Below are 22,025 nucleotides of genomic sequence, written 5' to 3'. Positions count from 1 at the left end.
CCAAAATAACATTTAAAGCTATTTAAAGCTGCAGAAACCCTGCATTAAAAGATTCTTGCAATAAAATATGCATACAAATACATGTATTCGTTTGTCATGTAACATGATGTAACAAGCAAAAGGCAGTGCTTCTTTTTTTGATAAAATTAATTAAACATGGTTACCTTCTCTCGTAAACCTAGACTGTTTATACCTGATAAAAGTTTACATGTCAATTGGCAACTTACCTGAACATTTATATTTTTTTCACACAGTTTATTTCATGTTGTTTTTTTTTACCATATATATCAAACTTTTTTCCCATACAGTAAGTTTTTAAGCAAAAATATTGTTAAAAGTTATATGTTTATAGTTGTTCAACTTTACAAGCTTACAGTTACTGTTTTAGCTCTAGCAATTTAACTATAGGTGTTTGTAAAGAAACAAAAAAATAAGTAATTTTACTGTATGTTTAACCATTTAGATTAGGAAAATAATTATCAATCTTTACTTTGAAATATCCCCCTAAAATCTTATTTATCGTCAATATCTAGTCTCTAACAATCTCCTAATGTTAAGTATCACATTACATATAATTATGTCCCTTTGTACCATCCAATTTCAACAGAACCAATCTTTCATTCTAAACACTGATGTAAAAAATCTTTTTTTATATATAAAAACAATGATTTTCTTTAAAATAAACATAAATGTTCAATATCAAAAAGGTAAAACATGACTGATTTCTGAAGGTATGATTATGAAAGACAGAAACAAATAATATCATTCATACATTTACATACATTCCAAAATATTAAAATATTTTAACTATCTCATTCAAAGACCAAAAATAATTAATATCTGCTTTCAGATTCCTCTTCTAAAGTATTAAGATAGTAGTAAGATCTTTCATAAACAGGTAAAAATATTTTGTAACAATTTTTTTAAGTTCTTTTTCTTTGCAACTAAAAAACTCACAAGTTAAACTTCTGAAGGAAAAAATATGTTCCTTGGCAACATTTAGGTCTGAGAAAAACCTGAAAACAGACAAAATATTTGAGCCTCGTCACAACAAAACCAACATAGTGCGTTTGCGACCAACATGGATCCAAACCAGCCTGCCCATCCGCGCAGTCTGATCAGGATCCATGCTTTTTTGCTATCAGTTTCTCTACTTGTAATAGGGTTGGTAAGCGAACAGCATGGATCCATGCTGGTCGCAAACACACTATGTTGGTTTTGTCGCGATGCGCCTCATTGATTGGTCAAAGACAATCACACATACTGGATTTGCACAAGAATTAACATATAGCACACATATATACCTGTATCAAGTTCTGGATGATCCTGAACTAAAAACTTCATTATCTACTATATCTATATCTAAAGTAAAAATCAACTCATTTGCTTTGTCAAGATACCCACAATTACCTCGGAAAAGAATTATGAATAACCCTTCCCAGCATCTTATTCTTCTACGTTATAAGACCAGAATAATGCCCTGTTATTAGACGACAATTTCTATTGAAGTCTCTTAGTGATAAATAAAAATAACCATGCAAATGGTATAATTTCAGCAAATGTTGATAAAAGTACTCACAGTAGACATAGTAGATAACTGAATATCACAGTCAGAACTGAAATACAGCAAGGTAAAAGCATAAAGATGAAACCAGCCAGTTTACATATCAGCAACCCTCAATAATTTTCACCTAGATAAATAAAATCTAAAGAACATTTTAGGCCCCGAAATGAGCTATGTCTGTTGCTCATTACTCTCTACACCAGCTTCTTTAATTTGTAAGATAAGTGAAACTATGTTATCATCTTAGTGCAGTAACAGGTTCCTTATATAATTTAAAAGGAGTTAACCCATTACTGCACTAAGGTAGCAATATGTTGTATTTTACAAAATAAGACAGAGTGTAATTATAAGTATGTCAAGAAACAGGCAGCTCTTTTGCTGGCCTTGTTATTAGCACATATGATGGAAGACAGTTATTTGAAGAAAGAACCCATGAAGTTTGCTTTGAAGGATTTTCTACAATATAATTTTTTTGGAGATTAATAAATAGTATTCTCACAGAACAAAATTGTTTTGCAATGACTGGTTTTGAGAAGAAGTCAGAAAAAGAGAAAGTTAAGTGTTATACCAGTAAGAGAGAGGAGATAGGAGATGTAGATAAATGATGGGACATTAAAAAGGGTTTAACAGAACCAGGAAGCCAGAAAGAAATAAAGAAAATGGCTAGTTACTGGTAAGAAAGAGAACATCACCAGGATATATATAAATATACAGATATAATCATCACCATAATCATCCAGAACTATATTTTGTCAAAACAAACTATTTAGTAATACAATCATTAACACTTTAAACACATCACAAAACAATGCAATAAATGTAGAGGTATACTTATATACATAATGAAGTTTTAACCCCACTAATCTGGCATGCTCAGAATGTCAGTTGTTTGTATATGCAGACAAGATTTTAAACTAACGATTTTTATAAATCAAACAATACTTGTTTTGCACCTGAAATCATCGCCTTTTGGTGGAGGCTTTTAAAATCTTGGGACGCATTTTCTAAAAATACATTCTACTGTCATAGAAAAATGCTCATATACATGTACAAAAAGAGACACAAGACTTAAGATAAAAAATAATAATCACTATTTTCTTCCTTATTTCAAAAACATAAATATATTATGTTCAATATTAATATTAAAGACAATGAATTTGGACAAGAAATCAAAAGAAAAGAAATTTTCACTTCCATAAGTGAAAAGAAAGTGAAAAGAAATTTTCACTTCCATAAGTCCTAAAAAAATTCTGGATTGAACATAAAATAGTTCTGTGAACTTAAAATCAATAGCTACAAAAATTAGATTAATAATTGTAAAAAAATGGCTTTTGAGCAGATTTTTTCAGTAAATTTGATGCTCTCAAACAAGGTATAACTTCAGACATCAACAACTAAACCTGATAACTAAGAACAATGAAAAACCACAAAAAAAGAAGAGAAATTTGGTTGTTGTTTTTTTTCCCAACCTGTCTTATTTATGTTCAGTACATGAGCATGTGGGGATAAAATGGAAATTAAAACAATGTCTAAATGGTGACTAAAAATGATAAAAATACCCAAATTCACTGAAGAAGACCATCATTATCTTCGAAACCTGCTCCTTTAACATTACATTTAACAGTGCTACCCAAAATTTGAAAAGTTCAATTATTATCAAGATTACGATTTGAAAAATGTACAGCATTTTTAAATTATATATCTTTTCCCATTAAAACTCAATCTCTTTCTTTTCTTTAAAGATTTACATTATCTTTTGATAATAACTTAAACAATATTTAATAAGATTTATTTTATACAGTGCAGCCTCTGGTAAGTGTCCTCTGTAGATAAATAACATCTTTACAACAACAGAATCCATTATATCAAAGTAAGACCTAGCAATAAATTTAACATCTTCAGAGCAACATCTCTCTTCAACAACCTAAATCTTTGTCTCTGTAGGGCGCTGGTTTATCGAGGTTATACTGTATGACAACTCATGCTTTAACACTTAACAATTCAAAACAATTTTCGAAAGAATATATCATAACTGTGAAGCTGTTGTTGTTGTTGTTGTTGTTGTGTACTGTCAAGGACAAGACCTCTGTAGAAATCTACATAAACCTTTAGAATATATTTTTCAAAGGTTCATGAAGGAACTGAATTTAAAACTTTTTTAAAGACACATTGCAGAATTCACATCTGATATTTATGGTATGGTGTTAAACCCCTTGCACCAGGAGGAGCCTGCACTAAGAAGCAGTATGAAGGTATACAATGATGTCCTCGGTGTATATATCAGGTATAAAATTACTGACGTTAAAGCTCCATATCTTGAACTTCATCGTCAGAAAAGTCACTCATAGAACTTTCACTAGAGGAATCTTGATGTTCTTGTTCACGAATAGCTTCTTCGGTTGCATACTTCTTCACATACTCTGTGTATAACATGAATAATATATTTTTTCACATATATGAAAATAAATCTATTACATGATATAACAGTGAATTATGGAAATTATTCATATAAAATTTCGCTGTAGCCAAACAACGTTTGCATGGATGAAAAGCATATATCTTAAATAAATGAATATTTGGGCTAAAAAAACTCAATCACAAGTAAACGTAAAATGTAAATGAATCCTAGAAGCAACCAAACATTTACACACTTTTCAAGAATTTTTTTCAAAACTCAACCTTAATCCAGACACAAACTGCATCTGTAAAAATTCTGCATTCTTTAACTACATGTATAACCACATTAAATGTTTTGAATGAACTTTTCCATTTTTCAATCTGGACAAAACCATTCATTATTTAACAGGAAAATTTCAAATTATGTACTGACTGAACAGTGAAAAGGTCAGATCATGAACAGATGGCATGAATATGTAAACCAATCTTCGACTGGTCAAATACGTAAATTCAGTATTCACAACCACAAACCTGCTATATTGTTTCCATGTATGCAAAGTTTCAAATAGAATTCAAACCAGCAGTTGTAAAGCATTGGCAGAAACTGTTACAGCAAACTTGACTACTTAGTTGTTAGACCTCTTTTTTGTTGTTGTTTAAAGTAAAATCAATAATCAACTGATGAATAGAGCAGTGGCCTAGTGGTTAAGGTGTCTGCCTCTCAACCTAGAGATCATAGGTACGAGCCCTACCAGGGTCACAATCATGTATCTTCATATGTCACCAGTACTGGTTGGTTCCAGGAAGCGGACTCGAAAGTGATTAATATAAATTGAAAGGACTTGTTTGGCTATCGAGCCTAAATAAATATGTTTAAACTGATGAATGAACAAGGACTTTAGACATAATTATATAATAACCTGTGACTTTCTTCTTGTAATCCTCTGGTTTATGTAGATACATTGCAGCTGCATCACCATTGAGGGGATCTATCGGGTTTGGATAGCTCAATAACTGTGGCAAGAACGACTCGAAAATATTGGAGAGATCTGAAAAGATAATTAATTTTCATTCATCTTTTTTAAATTTAAAATCAAATACATGATTTTTTTTAAATATGTAATTTATTCAACTTTCAAACCATTAAAACAATTACATGTATTATCACTGAGTCACAAAATTTCTTTTTCCATCACCATATAGACACCTTAAATTTTACAATATCAATTTCAACAAATCATAATTTCTCCATCATTCAATAGAACATAATTATATGGAAATAAATTTTCCTCATTTCACGAACACATTTTACCGTACAAAAATCAATGAAATTTGAACAAACTTTGTAAATTAGATTTTTTCAGAAAGTCAGGAAAATATAAGTATCTATAACTTCCTGCTATCCTAAATATTTATAAATTGACTAGCTTGACTAACAGTAATATTCAATCTGTCCTTTAAATATTTATTTCAGAAGTGAAGAGAATCAATTTTACATTCATGGTGGTTTGAGTCAATGACCTTAAGTCAATGACCATAAACACCCAAGATACCTGAGCAATAATGAAAGGCCTTTCATACAAGTAAAGAGCCTGGTTTCTTTCAAATCTGACAAAACTCTATACCACTGACCGTTTTATAAGCTGGAGGTCCTTTTAGCTGCTTAAAAATTTATAAAAGTTTAAGAGTCTAAAGCTGAAAGCTTTAATTCATACAGCAAATGAAACAATTCAAAAAGATAGGCCATAATATGAAGGTAGAGAAACAAAACAAAAGGTAAAATAGTGCAGAGATTCACAAGTACACATATTAATGGTCATGCAATGAAAATTGAATTGGTTAATCTGCAATGACAACAAAGTTGATAACCATCATATCTGAAATAGGGTTGGATTTCTTTATTGAAAGAATTTCAATTGATGCATTGTTAATACATTTATTGACAGTACAATAAGTTTATAGAAAAGGTTATTTCTCTGCAAGAAACAGCTATTTTCTAATTCCTAAAACTTTATAAAATGAGGTAATTGGACACAATGAATTATGTCAATAATCCAATAGCCTACAACAAAACTTTATAAAACTAAGGAGAAAAAAAACAGGGTATTTAATCAATTTGCCATTTGAATGGTTTAAATGAATATATGATCTGATATGCATTAACTTGATAAACCTAAAGTAAACTACATGGTACAAGGTACATGACTTTCAGTTTTAAAATAAGAAATAAATTGTTAAGTCTGAAGAGGTATTTTTACCCTGATGACCCATACGAAGATGAAAACTGACCTATGAAAATCTAAACATCTACATACATGTATATAATTAATAAAATATTCAAGCAGCCAAATGTAGCTGAAAAAACAAAAACAAAAATACATGTATTTACCATATAGCGCAGTCCATGCCTGATTTATTACATCCAAACAAACAGTTCCAGATCTGAAAGTTAAGTTTACAGAATATTTAGTTTTAGGTTCAGAAAGGAAAATTGTAAGTTATAATACATAGAGCATAAAGTCAGTAATAAGGTTCAGGTTTTGACATAAGGGTTCTTTTGTCCAAGTATATATCAAATATGTAAATATATTTAACAAAATTATAATAGTCTAAGCTAAATTCAATGTTTGACCTTAATGGTCGGGGTCATTTGTAGGTGAAGTTCATACATTGTAATTTAATAATTTAACACATCAGTCTTAATATAAATACATTTTTGCCAAGTTTAAAATCAAATCTTTAAATAAATAATAAAGTCATGGCTTATTGTAGCACAATTCACTTAATTGACCTTAAGTGTCAAGATCAAATTAAGATCAAGGTTAAATTCAATTAAATCAATATAATACCTTGTTCCATAAAATGTAGTGCACAAGACTATAACAATTCATTCATTAATTACAAAGTAGCTAATTATAGCAAAAAACTGTGAAGTTATAATAATTTCTCATTCAAGGTCAAGGTCATTTAGAGGTCAAGATCAAATTTGGTTTGATATTCTCTAAGACATTGTCTTAAAGTGGTTTTTCTCAAGTATGAAGACGGTCCATTTATAAACAAGATATGTTTGTAAAACATGTATGCCCCCTATCGGCAGCCAATTATTCATGTGATAAGGTAATTATGCATGACTTCTGACCCAGTGATCAAACAATTAATAAGGGTTATCAAGTATCTACTGGTCATGACCTTGACCTTTGACCCCTTGACCCAAAATTCAATAGGGGTCATCTGCTGGTCACCACCAATCATCATACAAAGTTTGAAGTTCCTAGGCCTAAGCGTTTTTAGTTAATTGATCAGAAACTGTTTTTACCTACAAGGTCAATGTTAAATGACCTTTGACCCCTTGACCCTAAAAACAATAGGTCATCTGCTGGTCATGACCAATCACCATACCAAGTTTGAAGTTCCTAGGCCTAAGGGTTCTTAAGTTATTGATCGGAAAGCATTTTTACCTACAAGGTCAATGTGACCTTGCCCTTTGACCCCTTAACCCCAAAATCAGTAGGGGTCATCTACTGATCATGACCAATCACCATACCAAGTTTGAAGTTCCTAGGCCTAAGGGTTCTTTAGTTATTGATCGGAAACTGTTTTTACCTAAGAGGTCAATGTGACCTTGACCTTTGACCCCTTGACCCCAAAATCAATAGGGGTCATCTACTGATCATGACCAATCACCATACCAAGTTTGAAGTTCCTAGGCCTAAGGGTTCTTTCTTTATTGATCGGAAACTGTTTTTACCTAAGAGGTCAATGTGACCTTGACCTTTGACCCCTTGACCCCAAAATCAATAGGGGTCATCTACTGATCATGACCAATCACCATATCAAGTTTGAAGTCCCTAGGCCTAAGGGTTCTTAAGTTATTAATCGGAAACCGTTTTTACCTACAAGGTCAATGTGACCTTGACCTTTGACCCCTTAACCCCAAAATCAATAGGGGTCATCTACTGATCATGACCAATCACCATATCAAGTTTGAAGTCCCTAGGCTTAAGGGTTCTTTCATTATTGATTGGAAACCGTTTTTACCTACAAGGTCAATGTGACCTTGACCTTTGACCCCTTAACCCCAAAATCAATAGGGGTCATCTACTGATCATGACCAATCACCATACCAAGTTGAAGTTCCTAGGCCTTAAGGTTCTTTACTTATTGATCGGAAACCGTTTTTGCTTACAAGGTCAATGTGACCTTGACCTTTGACCCCTTGACCCCAAAATCAATAGGGGTCATCTACTGATCATGACCAATCACCATATCAAGTTTGAAGTCCCTAGGCCTAAGGGTTCTTTCATTATTGATCGGAAACTGTTTTTACCTACAAGATCAATGTGACCTTGACCTTTGACCACTTAACCCCAAAATCAATAGGGGTCATCTGCTGGTCATAACCAATCACCATACCAAGTTTGAAGTTCCTAGGCCTAAGGGTTCTTAAGTTATTGATCGGAAACTGTTTTTACCCAAGAGGTCAATGTGACCTTGACCTTTGACCCCTTGACCCCAAAATCAATAGGGGTCATCTACTGATCATGACCAATCACCATACCAAGTTTGAAGTTCCTAGGCCTTAAGGTTCTTTCATTATTGATCGGAAACCATTTTTGCCTACAAGGTCAATGTGACCTTGACCTTTGACCCCAAAATCAATAGGGGTCATCTACTGATCATGACCAATCACCATACCAAGTTTGAAGTTCCTAGGCCTTAAGGTTCTTTACTTATTGATCGGAAACCGTTTTTGCTTACAAGGTCAATGTGACCTTGACCTTTGACCCCTTGACCCCAAAATCAATAGGGGTCATCTACTGATCATGACCAATCACCATACCAAGTTTGAAGTTCCTAGGTCTTAAGGTTCTTTACTTATTGATCGGAAACAGTTTTTGCTTACAAGGTCAATGTGACTTTGACCTTTGACCCCTTGACCCCAAAATCAATAGGGGTCATCTACTGATCATGACAAATCACCATACCAAGTTTGAAGTTCCTAGGCCTTAAGGTTCTTTAGTTATCACTCGGAAACCATTTGGTCTACGGACCGACGGACCGACGGACCGACAGACCGACGGACCGACGGACCGACAAGTGCAAAGCAATATACCCCCTTTTCTCCGAAATGGGGGCATAATAATAGAATTATAGTCGATTATAGCAAAATGAAGCAAAATTCATTAATTTGATCTTCATGGTTAAGACCATTGATGAGTAAAGATCATAATCAATTTGGTCTGCTTGAAGGTCTTGTCCAAAAGATTTGTGAGTACATTACAAGTAAGAATACAATTCATTTATAAGTAACAAAGTTATTATATAGCAAAGTATAGCAAAATTCAAGATCAAAGTCATTCATGAGTCATGGTTAAGTTTAATCTAGCTAACTTCAAGAGTCTGGATAATGTAGAATTTTCTTAGTTCAAAAAGAGCCATAATTCTTTCAAAATCCAAGTTATGGGCTTTGGACAGTGACCTACGATTATGCTCTCAAATAAACTGTGTGTGAAGTTTCAACCCATTCCCTTTAGCTGTTTTGGAGATACCAACTTGCATGCAAAAAGATAACCAAAGTGTGATGGTAACTCTGATGCCTAGGTGAGTACAATATCTCTCCCTAATCCTATTCTTCTCAAAACAAGTAAATTAAGGTGTAATATAATGTTAATAATGTAGTCAAATATAATCTTACACTTCATCAATGTTGGGATGAAAGATTCTGTTCATGAAGCCAATTGAAGGAGACTTGAATGGATATTTTTCTGGGAGATCAACTCTAACCTTCCATACCCCTCCCTCATATGGTGCTGAAAATAATAATAATTATGTTTTTGTATACTGATAACACAAATATATAATCATAATGATCGTATGAGGAGAATGAATAAATTATTATGCAATATATAGTTATATACTATGCATGAACCACAAAATTCTTAAAATAAATTAATGAAATCAATTAACTTTAAGTCAAAAAATTTGATTTGAAATGTCAAAAAGTTGATATGTAAGTGAACAGATAAACAAATAAAAAAGATGAACAAATACAAGTAAATATTTTGGTCTTTATATATATATTAAAATACATTGATCAGTGTCACATATAAGTACACAAATTCAGAATTCGGTAAAACGACATCACAAAAAGATAAGGTCACAAATATAAATGCCCAAATCCCTTACATTTACATAATTATGAGACATTGCATTCTGAATTTTGAAAATTTTACCATAAAGGTCAATGTCAATTAGGGATCAAGAACATATGGGCATATATTAAAATGATAAAAGCAATTTTTTGACAAAAACCTAAACACATAAAATTTGAATTTCTTTCATAGATCAACAGAGGCACTTGGACAGAAAGATATGCAGAAGGTTCTTAAGAAACATACCCAAAATAAATTGGAAATCATAATTATGTTTGTGCAATTAAGCCCAAATGAGCAAAAAGGTAAAATGTGACAAAGACTTTTTAATTTTCATTATTTTTGAATAATTTTTCACAATCAGAATAATCATTCGGGGAAAACGAAGTGAGTGAATTAGCTGGGATTTTTGCATAAAAGTAATTGGTCTGACTTATACATCAAATAAAATAAATAATCTGAAAAAATTATATCCGGTCGAGTCATGTCAAAAAACCTTAGTAGAGTCAATTTAAATCAATAGATTAATGATCATAATTATTTCATTAAAAAATCTGACGACAAAAATCATTTATTTCATTTTGTTTTCCTGAAATCTTTCATGGCCTATTGAAACAAAAATAAACCCATCATTTAAATCAAAAATAATCTCAAAATGTTCTCTATGTGACATAGACAGCACTGTCAAGTATTCTAGTATAAAATGTCTTAATTCTCTTTTCAATGGTATCTCTCTAGCTCTGATGATTGCCATACAGAACTGGCAATCAATTGTGCGACATATCTTATTTTAGTATATTGACTTTTCTCCAACACCAACAAAGCAACAATTCCAATAAAGCGAATGATTGTATTTATTTTCAGCTTCTTATCGAAACTGAAAATTTCACAGAAATAGTTCTTTGCCGAGTTAATGAAATTTTATTAAAACAATTTTGGAAAAATGTGGCCAAGATATTTTCTTTCTAACAAAGCAAATCAATTTACTCACTCACTTAATTACATTTTCAATGCACCAATGATATTAGACCATTGATTACTTGACCAACAAAAGAAACCACATAACTTTTACATTCGAGTCTTCATATTATCTCCCTTTACATGGGTACAATTGATCAAACTTATTCTATATTGATTAAATTGTCAATATGCTCAAAACTGTTTCCAGGGTAACATAATGCTTTATGTTTCTATTGGATGCACATTAATTATCAAACACAAGCATTTTGTTTTTACATTACTATAATGCTGTTTAATCACTTAACATCATTATTTTTTCCTGTATTATTTCCTTCATACAACTTGGTCCCTTAAATCAAATTTAGAGCAGTCTTTTTTTTCGGTTTAGGGACTACCAGTACTATTTAAAAATATTCATACCAAAATTATTTTTTGTGCAGCCAAATATGTATTTAATTATACATATAAGGTTTTTTGTGTGTTTTTTTTATTATTATTTTTTTTTTTGTATTTTATGTTGCACTAACACAGTATAGGTCTAATGGAAACTTTCTAGGGAAGATTTCAGACCTGTGCCTTTGTGCAGATTTACTTTAAAACAAAGACATTTTCAAGAACAATTTTACAGAAAGTAAAGTTATATAAGAGTATAAATGGAACAAATCCCCCTATTATGTGTAACTGTAGTCTGAAGATATCCTCTTATCTCCTAAGAAGACATATAATGTTCTTATAATAGAATACAGCAGATGTCATACAATAACATGTAATTACATTTATAGAATTTTAAGGACAGGAGTCAGGTGATCAATATTACACTTCAGTCAGCAGAATTACATTATTTCCCATGATGCAATTTTCTTGTATAAGGCTTGCATTGAAGGTGAACAAATTGAAAGATAATCTGTATGGACTTCCATGTTCCAATTACTAAGACTTACAAAATATTGCATAGAGATTTAAGTTTCAAATAAAGTTAAGCCTGGTATAAAAGCCATCTATGAGTAAAACTTACATGACTGTAGACATGTGTTCTATTATGGCAACTGCAATATGGAGGGCGATCGTTGCCAAAATTCCAGACATGTAAAGTGTTCCTTTTTAAAATGAATTTTGAAAATGCAAACTTGTATGCCTACCATTTTTTATTTTACCCGTGCATAGCACATGGTATGTCTCTTAATTCTATCTCTTAATTGAGGGTTCCCGCCTTTATATGACAAGTTTACATATAGATCGTAACAACTGACCTAACATCTAAAACGACAACAAATTTACAAGTTCGTATCTTCCATTGCATGCAATTTATATGCATTTTTGCACACTTATAGATATGAAATATACAAATGAAATGTAAATCTTAAATACAGAAAAATAGAGAGAAAGTTAAAACGTGTTACCAGTTGTAGAACTACACGAATACGTTAACACAGTAACATGTTTAAAATGACAAAAGTAGGTTTACAAAGTTAAACGATTTTAAAGTCAAGCATAACGCCCCGCCCCTCTCGGAGTATTTACGATCTTCTATTGCGGGACAGGTATAAAAACGGCGCCTCTCCCATATTTCTAAATAAAACCGAAGGACAGCATACCGCCTATTCATAACATATATTTGTTTCATTTGTTACAAAAGTTTTGTCACTTGCAACATCACTTGAAAATTGCTGGTTTTAACATTTATGATGAAGATAACTTATGCATAAACTTATTATTTAACATTGTGTTTTTCCTGAGAAACATCGGCGATTTGGAAATTTTTAGGGCAAACAATGACCAACTTCAAGGGAGTAATATTATTGATAATCTTAAGGACCATCCAATATTTTTATTGGTTTCATTGAAAAATGTATTGGCACAAATTTAATTTTCAACAAAAACTATGCAAGTATTTGCAAAAATAGGATTTTAAAGCGGCCACCGAGATTTCCTTTCAGAAATCAAGAAAAAAACTTATCCGTAGCACATCTGTACAATCTGGTATTTTCAGTATAAATAAAAACATTTTGCACTTGTTCATTATCACTCATGTACAGACTCAATCAAACCGAGGCTGCATTTCTAATGTAATTTTGTTGTGATTTAATGCTTCCGAGGGATCACTTTGTTTTTCAAGATTTTATACTTCACAACAGCAGGTGTCAAAGGCCGTGTAGCAGCTGTAAAAAGTTTCCCCGTACTCCACTTCAGTGTTGTTATATTTTTCTGGTCCGTCGGGATCACTGATGCCAGCATTATTAAGTGTTGAGAATTGAGTACCGCTCAAGTCGGTGCCAGGGGGGCGTAAGGAAAGTTGCACTTGTTCATTTTTCCTCATGTACAGACTCAATAAAACCGAGTCTGCAGTTCCTTTGAATTCCTAATCAGTTACAAATTATTAATCATTTAGTGAATAACCTGTCCGTGCTCTGTCTTTGCCCTGTCCTGTTTTTGTTTGGGGGTCCGCCTGGGCTCCTTGCCACTGGTTCTTGTTGCTGGGTCATATGGAGGTTGCGTTCATTGGAACGCCGCCTTTCCTTGTTAATCTTGTTTATCATATTTTATGTAATTTTGTTTTGTGATTAATGCTTCCGAGGGATCACTTTTGTTTCAAGATTTTTAATATACTTGTCCAAAGGTTATGGTCTTAACTTTCATCCAATATTCATTTTCTTTTTTGAATAAAGTATCTAAAGGAAGCGACGTGATTTTCTTGCAAAATATATGAATGTGGTTTTAAGAGAGAAAAAATAAACAACGATAAGTTCGAAACAAAATTTTAAATACGTAATTAATTTTCATTTTTAAGACATCACTAGAAACTTCACGAAGGATTCTTTTACTTTAGTCTAAATTTATAAAAATTGACCAAAAAATAAATAAGTAAGTAGGGGCACAATGTTTCTCTTACTGAAATTCAGAGTGTGTTTTGTTTTCTTACTTGGGGACCATATGCCGTTTTTTATGGAATGGCACTAACGTGTCACATTGAAGGTTCCATGATTATCGCCATATTAACACATATGCGGAAGTTTCAAAATTGTACCAGTTCATATTTTGCTTGAGAAGGTGCTAGGGGGCGTGGACGGTAACTTGCACTTGCCATTACCGTCCATGAACAGGCTCAATCAAACCGAGCCTGCAACATTCTCAATTTTGTCGTTTTGAGCGTTCTTTAGAGATTCTTATTTTCTCTATTTTACAGAAAGTAACATGATAAACTTTTAAAACGAAAAAATTAATTCATTTTGATTTAATTCAGTTTTATTTTTAGGCATTATATAATTATATATATTATAAATCGTATGAAGCACACTTTTATTTCAATCCAAAAATTATTAAAATTGATTACGAAATTAAAAAGTTTGGAAGGAACGCCGTGTTTTTTCTTACCAATTCTAGAGTGTTATTTTCAGAGGAAAAAATGATAAATTTTGAAACAAAAATTTCAATACATCTATTTAATTTATTTTTATTTTTGAGGCACTCATACAAAGCTTATGGAGTAATCTTCCGTAATCTTCCATTTGATACAAAAAATATTTGACTTTTTATAGAAATAAAAAAGTTAGAATGGACGCCGTGTTTTCTTTCACATTATTTGGGAAAATAGGAGAGAGGCGACGGGTATTATACCTGTCCGAAACATTTCGTAATAGAAAGATCGTAAGTACTCAGAGAGGGGCGGGGCGTCATGGCATGACTTAAAATCGTTTAAAACTTTGGTGAATCTACTTTTGTCATTTTAAACGTGTTACTGTGTAAACGTACTGTTGTAGTTCTACGACTGGGAACATGTTTTATTTTAAATTCTATTTTCTGTATTCGAGTTTTACATTTCATTTGTATTTTTCAGGTACAGATAGATATCTACAAGTGGGCAAACATGCTTATGTATTATATGAAATGGAAGATACGAACTTGTAAATTTGTTGTTGTTCTCCATGTTATGTCAGTTTGTTGAGATAAACATGTAAACTTGTTATTTAAAAGCGGGTGAACTTCAATTAAAAAGATTGGATTAAGAGGCATAGCATTTGTTTGTGCAGGAATACAAGATAAAATGCTAGACAATACACGTTCGCATTTTCAAAAAGTAGTTTTCAAAAAGGAACATTTTACATGACTGGAATTTTGGCAACGATCGCCCTCCATACTGCAAGATCATTTTGGTAACACAGAAAGATTTTTTGCAAATTTCACACTTGAATATCTGCATAAAATTGGTCAATTGTTTTTGAAAATTTTCTTTAATAAAATAAGTATAATCAAGTTAATAATTTCCTGTGTTGTTTGCACAAATATAATATTATCTGCTGTCAAATCAAGACAGTAATAAAATGGTCATGTGATACTTTTAACCCATTACTTCATATACACGCCTTTTAACGCCTTTTTCACCCCCCCCCCCTTTTGTTGTCTCAAATGATGAAAAAATGCCTTATTTAGGCCCCAAACACTTGTTTTTGTTTGAGAAATGTTGTTAAAAAAAGTGACCTCTTTTTCGGCGCGGCCCCCCATCCAAAAGATACATCAGGGGGTTGCCAGAAGGGGGATGTGCCCCCTTCTGTTTGGGGGGTTTGAAGGGGGGCGGAGTACCCCTCATCGCCAAGAAAATTTTGGACTTGTGAGAGGCTGTAAATGACCCCAGATTGATCATAAGGTAACGTGTAACCAACGCTGAAAAGCATTTGACTTTATCTCAATCCATTGAGAAGTTGCAGCACTTTGAAATCAATTTTGATGGAAAAAATCAACGCAAAAATAGTGATTTTTGGCAATTTTGAGATTTCCCCTCGTTGCCATGGTAACAGAAATTTAAGCCTGAGCATGTTGTTGCAAGGGCAATGGTCCAGTCAACATTTGTGCCAAGTTTGATTAGTGTTGAGGCAGTTTTTATAGTATTATAGCCAATTGAACTTGTAACAGGAGACTTTTCAATGAAAACAGCCATTTTTCACAAAATGCTCATGAAGTAATGGGTTAATGAAAAAAATAAAAAAATCTACAAAACAAGAATTTTTCTTCAAATTTATATGACAGGCCATGTTTAAAACATGAAAAAACGCGATTTAGGGTAATTTCAAGTATTTTCATCATTTTTTTCTGTTAACGCCATTACTTCATAATACACGCCTTTTAACGCCTTTTTCACCCCCCCCCCCTTTTTGTTGTCTCAAATGATGAAAATATGCCTTATTTAGGCCCCAAACACTTGTTTTTGTTTGAGAAATGATGTTAAAAACAGTGACCTCTTTTTCGGCGCGGCCCCCCATCCAAAAAGATACATCAGAGGGGTTGCCAGAAGGGGGATGTGCCCCTTCTGTTTGGGGGTTTGAAGGGGGGCGGAGTCCCACTCATCGCCAAAATAAATTTGGGACTTGTGAGAGGCTGTAAATGACCCCAGATTGATCATTAGGTAACGTGTAACCAACGCTGAAAAGCATTTGACTTTATCTCAATCCATTGAGAAGTTGCAGCACTTTGAAATCAATTTTGATGGAAAAATTCAACGCAAAATAGTGATTTTTGGCAATTTTGAGAGGTCCCTCGTTGCCATGGTAACAGAAAATTTAAGCCTGAGCATGTTGTTGCAAGGGCAATGGTCCAGTCAACATTTGTGCCAAGTTTTGATTAGTGTTGAAGCAGTTTTTATAGTATTATAGCCAATTGAACTTGTAACAGGAGACTTTTCAATGAAAACAGCCATTTTTCACAAAATGCTCATGAAGTAATGGGTTAAACAATGAAACTTGAGTGGTCATTATTTTTATAAGTCTTTGAGCAAAAGGCATATTTATACATACATGTATTCAAAAGTAAAAATAATCAATAAATTGGTTACTGTTCATTTTTAAACATTTACCAAATTAAATTGATCCATCGTGCTATTCTACACCAATCCAATTAAAGGTAGTACCAACACTAATTTAAACTACATTAAAAATGTGTTATGATTTATTTGAAATAAAAAGTAATTTCAAACACTAATATTTGCTGATGTCATCAACAGGACTTCCATTTAGAAGTCAATCTGAGACTGTAAAAACTTTTGACAATGAAAGTTAAAGAAGGAAAAGCATTATGTTTTGGTCTAATCAAGGAATATTAATGACTGCTAAACTTCCCCTAACAGCAGCCCTACATCTAACTATTATCTTTATTTATAGTTGGCATGTTAGAATATATTCTTTAGCTGACAAATAAAAGTTCTATAAACAACAAAAGCAAGCTCTTATATTGGGGCGTGATCAATAGTCATTCTTTCACACAATTTTATAGCCAATCTTTCCTTTAACTGGCAAGTCATAAAAAAACTTGTTTTCAATTTTTCTTTAACAAATAACAATGCCATGAATCTATTTTTCAACTAGCAGAGATTAAATTGCTCTTAGGACATTGCCATCACAAAACATGTATTATTATCTGCCAAAATAACTTAGCATTTCTTTATAGTTTGACATCCACTTTATATATAGTATACATATAATTACAATTTTGTGATTCTGAAACTTAATTGTTAATTGGACAATTCATAATGACTCATAGCAAGACCATTATTACATACATGTATACAAACAGAGAAAAGGCCAATAAGGTTATTAATAAACTTAATGTTACAATTATACATACTTCCTGCTGGTCCATAAAACTTCACTATGAACTCATTCAGACCACCTAGAATTGTCACCTCATGTTTACTTTCAATACTGATTAATGAGTTAAGGTAAATATCAACACAAAATATTCTCATATATTAAAATATGCATGAGTAATACGGACTGCAGCTAATATGTCTGTATTGACAAATCAGTTTTTCATGATGTAATTTATTAAGTAAATATAAAGCCAGTCATCTTCAAATGATTATAAAAATATAAACCCTATAGATTACCTGGTCAATAAAATAAACCCAGTGATAAAATATCCCTTGGCTAATTTACATGACCCTTAGTTACTTCCTTAACAACAAAAACCTATTGACATTTATCCAAGCTGTTCAATTGACATTTATACATTGATGTTATTTCCCAATTTGAATCTGATAGCTGAATGTTGATATTATATAAATGTATACATTAATTAATATACCTGGTACTCAGTATATTAAATGTACTCACTGATGACATTTAGTATAAACAATTTTCATAATTTATATCAGTTTTTAAGTAATTCAACAATTCCTGACACCAACTTGACCATGGAAGAACTAACTTACTAAGAATGTATTACAGCTGAAACAATAAAAACAAATTAAATCAAAGCACAGAAGGCGCTGAATTTGTTTGGGTCTCAGAAAGGTGAAGGTTGTGAGATTATAAACCAATTTGTTTTTGTAAAGTGCCACCAATACTTTCCAGCGTTTTAGTTGTAGTAAATTGGCTATAAAACTAATTTAAACACTGATATTCAATCCAATGTTTATTTGATTTAAACAATTTGAAAAAAAAAATGAGTTGCCTTAACTGGGATTTGAACTCAAGACTTCTCGCTTCCTAAGCGAGCGCGCGAACCCCCTCGGCCACGGTGAATTTATTTGTTAACAGCCTGAAGAAAACTATATTATTCTACTATTAGAGTTTGTAACGATGCTAACTGTTGTTTAACACAGATGTAAATAATCATGGAGCTTACTATAAGCATGTATATCTTTGTTTGTTTTTGGGTTTTACGTCACATCGACACAGTATAGGTCATATCGCGACGTTCCAGCTTTACTGGTGGAGGAAGACCTCAGGTGCCCTTCCGTGCATTATTTCAGGCACGAACGGGCACCTGAGTAGAACCACCGACGTTCCGTAAGCTAGCTGGATAGCTTCCTCACATGAAAGAATCCAAAGTCCCTGTCGGGATTCGAACCCACAGCGGTGAGGGGCAAGTAGTTTGAAGGCAACGACCTTAACCACTCCGCCACGGACGCCCCCTATGTATATCTATAAAGAATAAAACAATATTAGAAATCTTCGACAATTCGGGAATTATTTTGCTTGAAAATTAATGCGCCTGTCATTTGACCATCTTTACGCAGTGATCTCCCTTCAATTTTTCGGCGTTAACATATAAAGAGAAGTAACCGCTTCAAAAAAGCGGACTACTTTCGGCACTTGCAATTAACAGCATTAGAGTCTGAAATTTCGCTACCATTATTTGTTTGGTCTAACGACCTAAACAAATAAAAATGATCACGAAAAATCAAAATGGAATATATACATTTGAATTTGTGACACTGCTTTTCTACTATTTAATCATTATTAAATTTTAGGAGAATAAGATATCTTCACTTCAGATCAAGTTTATATGCACAAAACAGGGAGGTAATCAGTTGACAATTAAACACATAATTATGTTGCATAAAACAGTATCATGTAACTTTGATAACATGAATATATTTGACCTGGACATAAAATCTGACATAGTCATCTTGTTTCCACTGCTATCATTTTGGTTTAGACTGGGTGACATACTTATAAATAAACGTAAATAATTGCATGCATTTTCATAACCCCTCCCCCACCCCCCATCACAAATTGATTTAGGCACATAACAGGGGTCTCTCAACCTCATGCAACCTCGTGATAAAGTGCTGTATGACATAGACACACTTGAAAGTGCTGTATGACATAGACACACTTGTTACAGCATATGATTATATGAAATGAATTCATGCACAGCGAGTCATGGTAAAATAAATGCTATGTGCTAAACAAAATAGCAAGTACATGTAGTATTCTAGTGCAGATTTCTTAAGCATGCATAATTTTGTCCCTGTTCCCTACTTTGAATATTTTACTTCTTGAAAAAAAGCATAATATTTTTACATGAACACTCGTGACACCCACCAGCTTCTGTCATCGGCGTAAAACTCAAATTATTCACATAAACACTGACACTTAGAATTTGTCAAGTTCAAGCATCTGAATGGTCAGGTACCAGTAATCATCTACATCATACTGCTTTAAAATCGTTTACGATTACACTAAGCTGGTATACATTGTATACACTGAATTGAATTTCAAAAGACTGATTTGAGATACAAGGGAATCCTGGAACCAGTCCCTTGCTCTTATTGTATTGAGTCCCCTTGGTTCTTTTACATGCCCGGTGTATAGCACTGATACATGCGAGGATTACCAGTTCACCTCTAGGTAGTAGGAAACATTGTGTCTGTGAAAAATCCCAAGGGTATTACCAAGGATTGAACCTGGGACCTCAGGAGTGATAGTCAGTGGTCTAACCAACTATTTCCCGAATATAAACATTTACACAAATCAAACTTTTTTATATTCAAGAAGCTTTTTTCTACAGTAATCTAATAAGATTGCAGCAGATGAATTAAAATTTAAATATAAACAGCTAGAGCTGTAACTGGAATAGTTGGAATATGACAGCTCTACATAAAATATAGCTACTGAGCCAGCAAAATCACTTAGTATAATTAACTGATTGCTGGATAGCTACACTATTCCAAGGGTCCCGGATTCAAGTCACAGTCAGGCTGCACATTTTCTTGCCCTGTGACATTTGGCGCCCAACGTGGGGCAGGGACCATCAACCGGACAATTTTTGAACATTTTTCCTTACAGATTTCATAATTCCTAACCTAGAGACCAAAAAATTTGACACAGTTAAGCTAGGTTCTTCTCTTAACTTACAAACTAGTTTGTTTATTTCTGATTGTATTGACACTTATATCTGAGGCTCGACAAGGAGTGCATCAAAATTACCTAAATTGTCCATGTACACTACAGTACCATTTGTCCAGACAGATATGTACATGACGTGATTTAATTCAGATAAAAGCTTGGGTGTTTTGATTTTTAACATGATATACAATATTTCAGCAACAAATGCAGTAGTTTTGGATGTTCTATAATGTTTACTCTGCAAATGATTATAGCTGGTATATGAGGTCAGGCATTGCTTTCATGACCCCCAAATTTCAATGTCAACATTCTTGAAATAGACATTAAAATATTACCATTTACGGAGGTTGAAATAAATTTATTTACTCAATTTTAGAAGAAACATGCATTTATTGTTGATAAAAAGTGACGGACAACCACTGAAAAAAGAAAATACTAAATTAAGCATTTTCGGGGCCCTCCAGATTTGGTGGTCCCAAACCAGTATAGCTCAGAGTTTAGTTTATATTGCTCTGTAATTCTGTGTAATTCAAGACCGACTTTCGATATAGCAGGGGAGTCTGCCACGGTTCAGAACTGGTCGCTTAATTTAGGTGGGATGATGTGTAAGTGATAGCTCAGTCGGTAGAGCCACGTTACCGTATTCAGAGGGTCCCAGGTTCGAGTCCCGGTCAGGCTGCATATTTTTCTAACCCTGTGACACAAGTAACTTAATTACTTAATGTAACTAACCCATTGACCTACATGCTAAAAATCCAAAAAAATACAAAATGCACATCTGTAAAACCTAAAATAGTATGTAATTAATTTTTTATTATATGATAACTTCACTTCTAAAGCAAATGCTAACGTAGAGGTCTAAATTGCTAAAGCATATATGGAAGTTTATACATGTCTGGTTAGCAAGGTGCGTAGAACACGAATGCAGCCCTCAGTAGAAAGGGCAAACGTATGGACGATCTTACAAAAATATAGCGCTTCAAAAGTAAGAAAATAACAAAGGATACAGTTTAACAACATCTGTGTCCATCCGACGCTTCCCTGGACTTGGGGATGACATTTTTTCAACGTTTAAAACGACAAAACTCTACAAATGTTTTCCTGCAACTTGTAAAACAACAACAAATATGGCGAATGTCAGTATATTGTTGGTGACGTCGCTCGTCACGTGATAAAATTAACTCCACCTTCGACAGTTTTCTTTTAGCAATTTTTGTGTTTCTGATCATTAAATATGATGTTTCCTTAGTCTTTAAAGTTTTCAAATTTATAAAGGATCTTCTATATGCACTTTTGATTCTATTAAGGGATGAAACTAATAATATGGTC

The 22,025-nt window shown here is 32.9% G+C and overlaps 1 protein-coding gene across 1 annotated transcript; it reads right to left on the bottom strand.

Annotated features, from left to right (window-relative positions):
- Positions 1-928: 928 nt before the first annotated feature.
- Positions 929-21,858, bottom strand: LOC132714096 (ubiquitin-conjugating enzyme E2 H). Its single transcript, XM_060696844.1, has 6 exons — positions 21,704-21,858; positions 17,686-17,762; positions 9,657-9,771; positions 6,351-6,403; positions 4,882-5,010; positions 929-3,984 (listed from the first exon to the last, which is right to left on the bottom strand). Exons 1-6 carry the CDS (start codon positions 21,754-21,756, stop codon positions 3,866-3,868), a joined length of 546 nt encoding a protein of 181 aa, XP_060552827.1. The 5' UTR covers positions 21,757-21,858; the 3' UTR covers positions 929-3,865.
- Between the last annotated feature and the right edge of the window lie 167 nt (positions 21,859-22,025).

The sequence above is a fragment of the Ruditapes philippinarum genome, unplaced genomic scaffold, assembly GCF_026571515.1.
Source record: "Ruditapes philippinarum isolate M1 unplaced genomic scaffold, ASM2657151v2 ctg2778_1_1_1_1, whole genome shotgun sequence".
NCBI lineage: Eukaryota > Metazoa > Mollusca > Bivalvia > Venerida > Veneridae > Ruditapes > Ruditapes philippinarum.
This window is presented reverse-complemented; position numbering and strand designations above follow the sequence as displayed.

Bases quoted from the DNA above. Each gene is read 5' to 3' on its own strand.
- LOC132714096 (XM_060696844.1), bottom strand. From the start codon at position 21,756: ATGTCATCCCCAAGTCCAGGGAAGCGTCGGATGGACACAGATGTTGTT. The intron at 17,763-21,703 runs GTATCCTTTGTT...CTCATTAATCAG, and splicing joins GACACAGATGTTGTTAAACT to TATTGAAAGTAAACATGAGG. The intron at 6,404-9,656 runs GTAAGATTATAT...CTTAACTTTCAG, and splicing joins CATCCCAACATTGATGAAGT to ATCTGGAACTGTTTGTTTGG.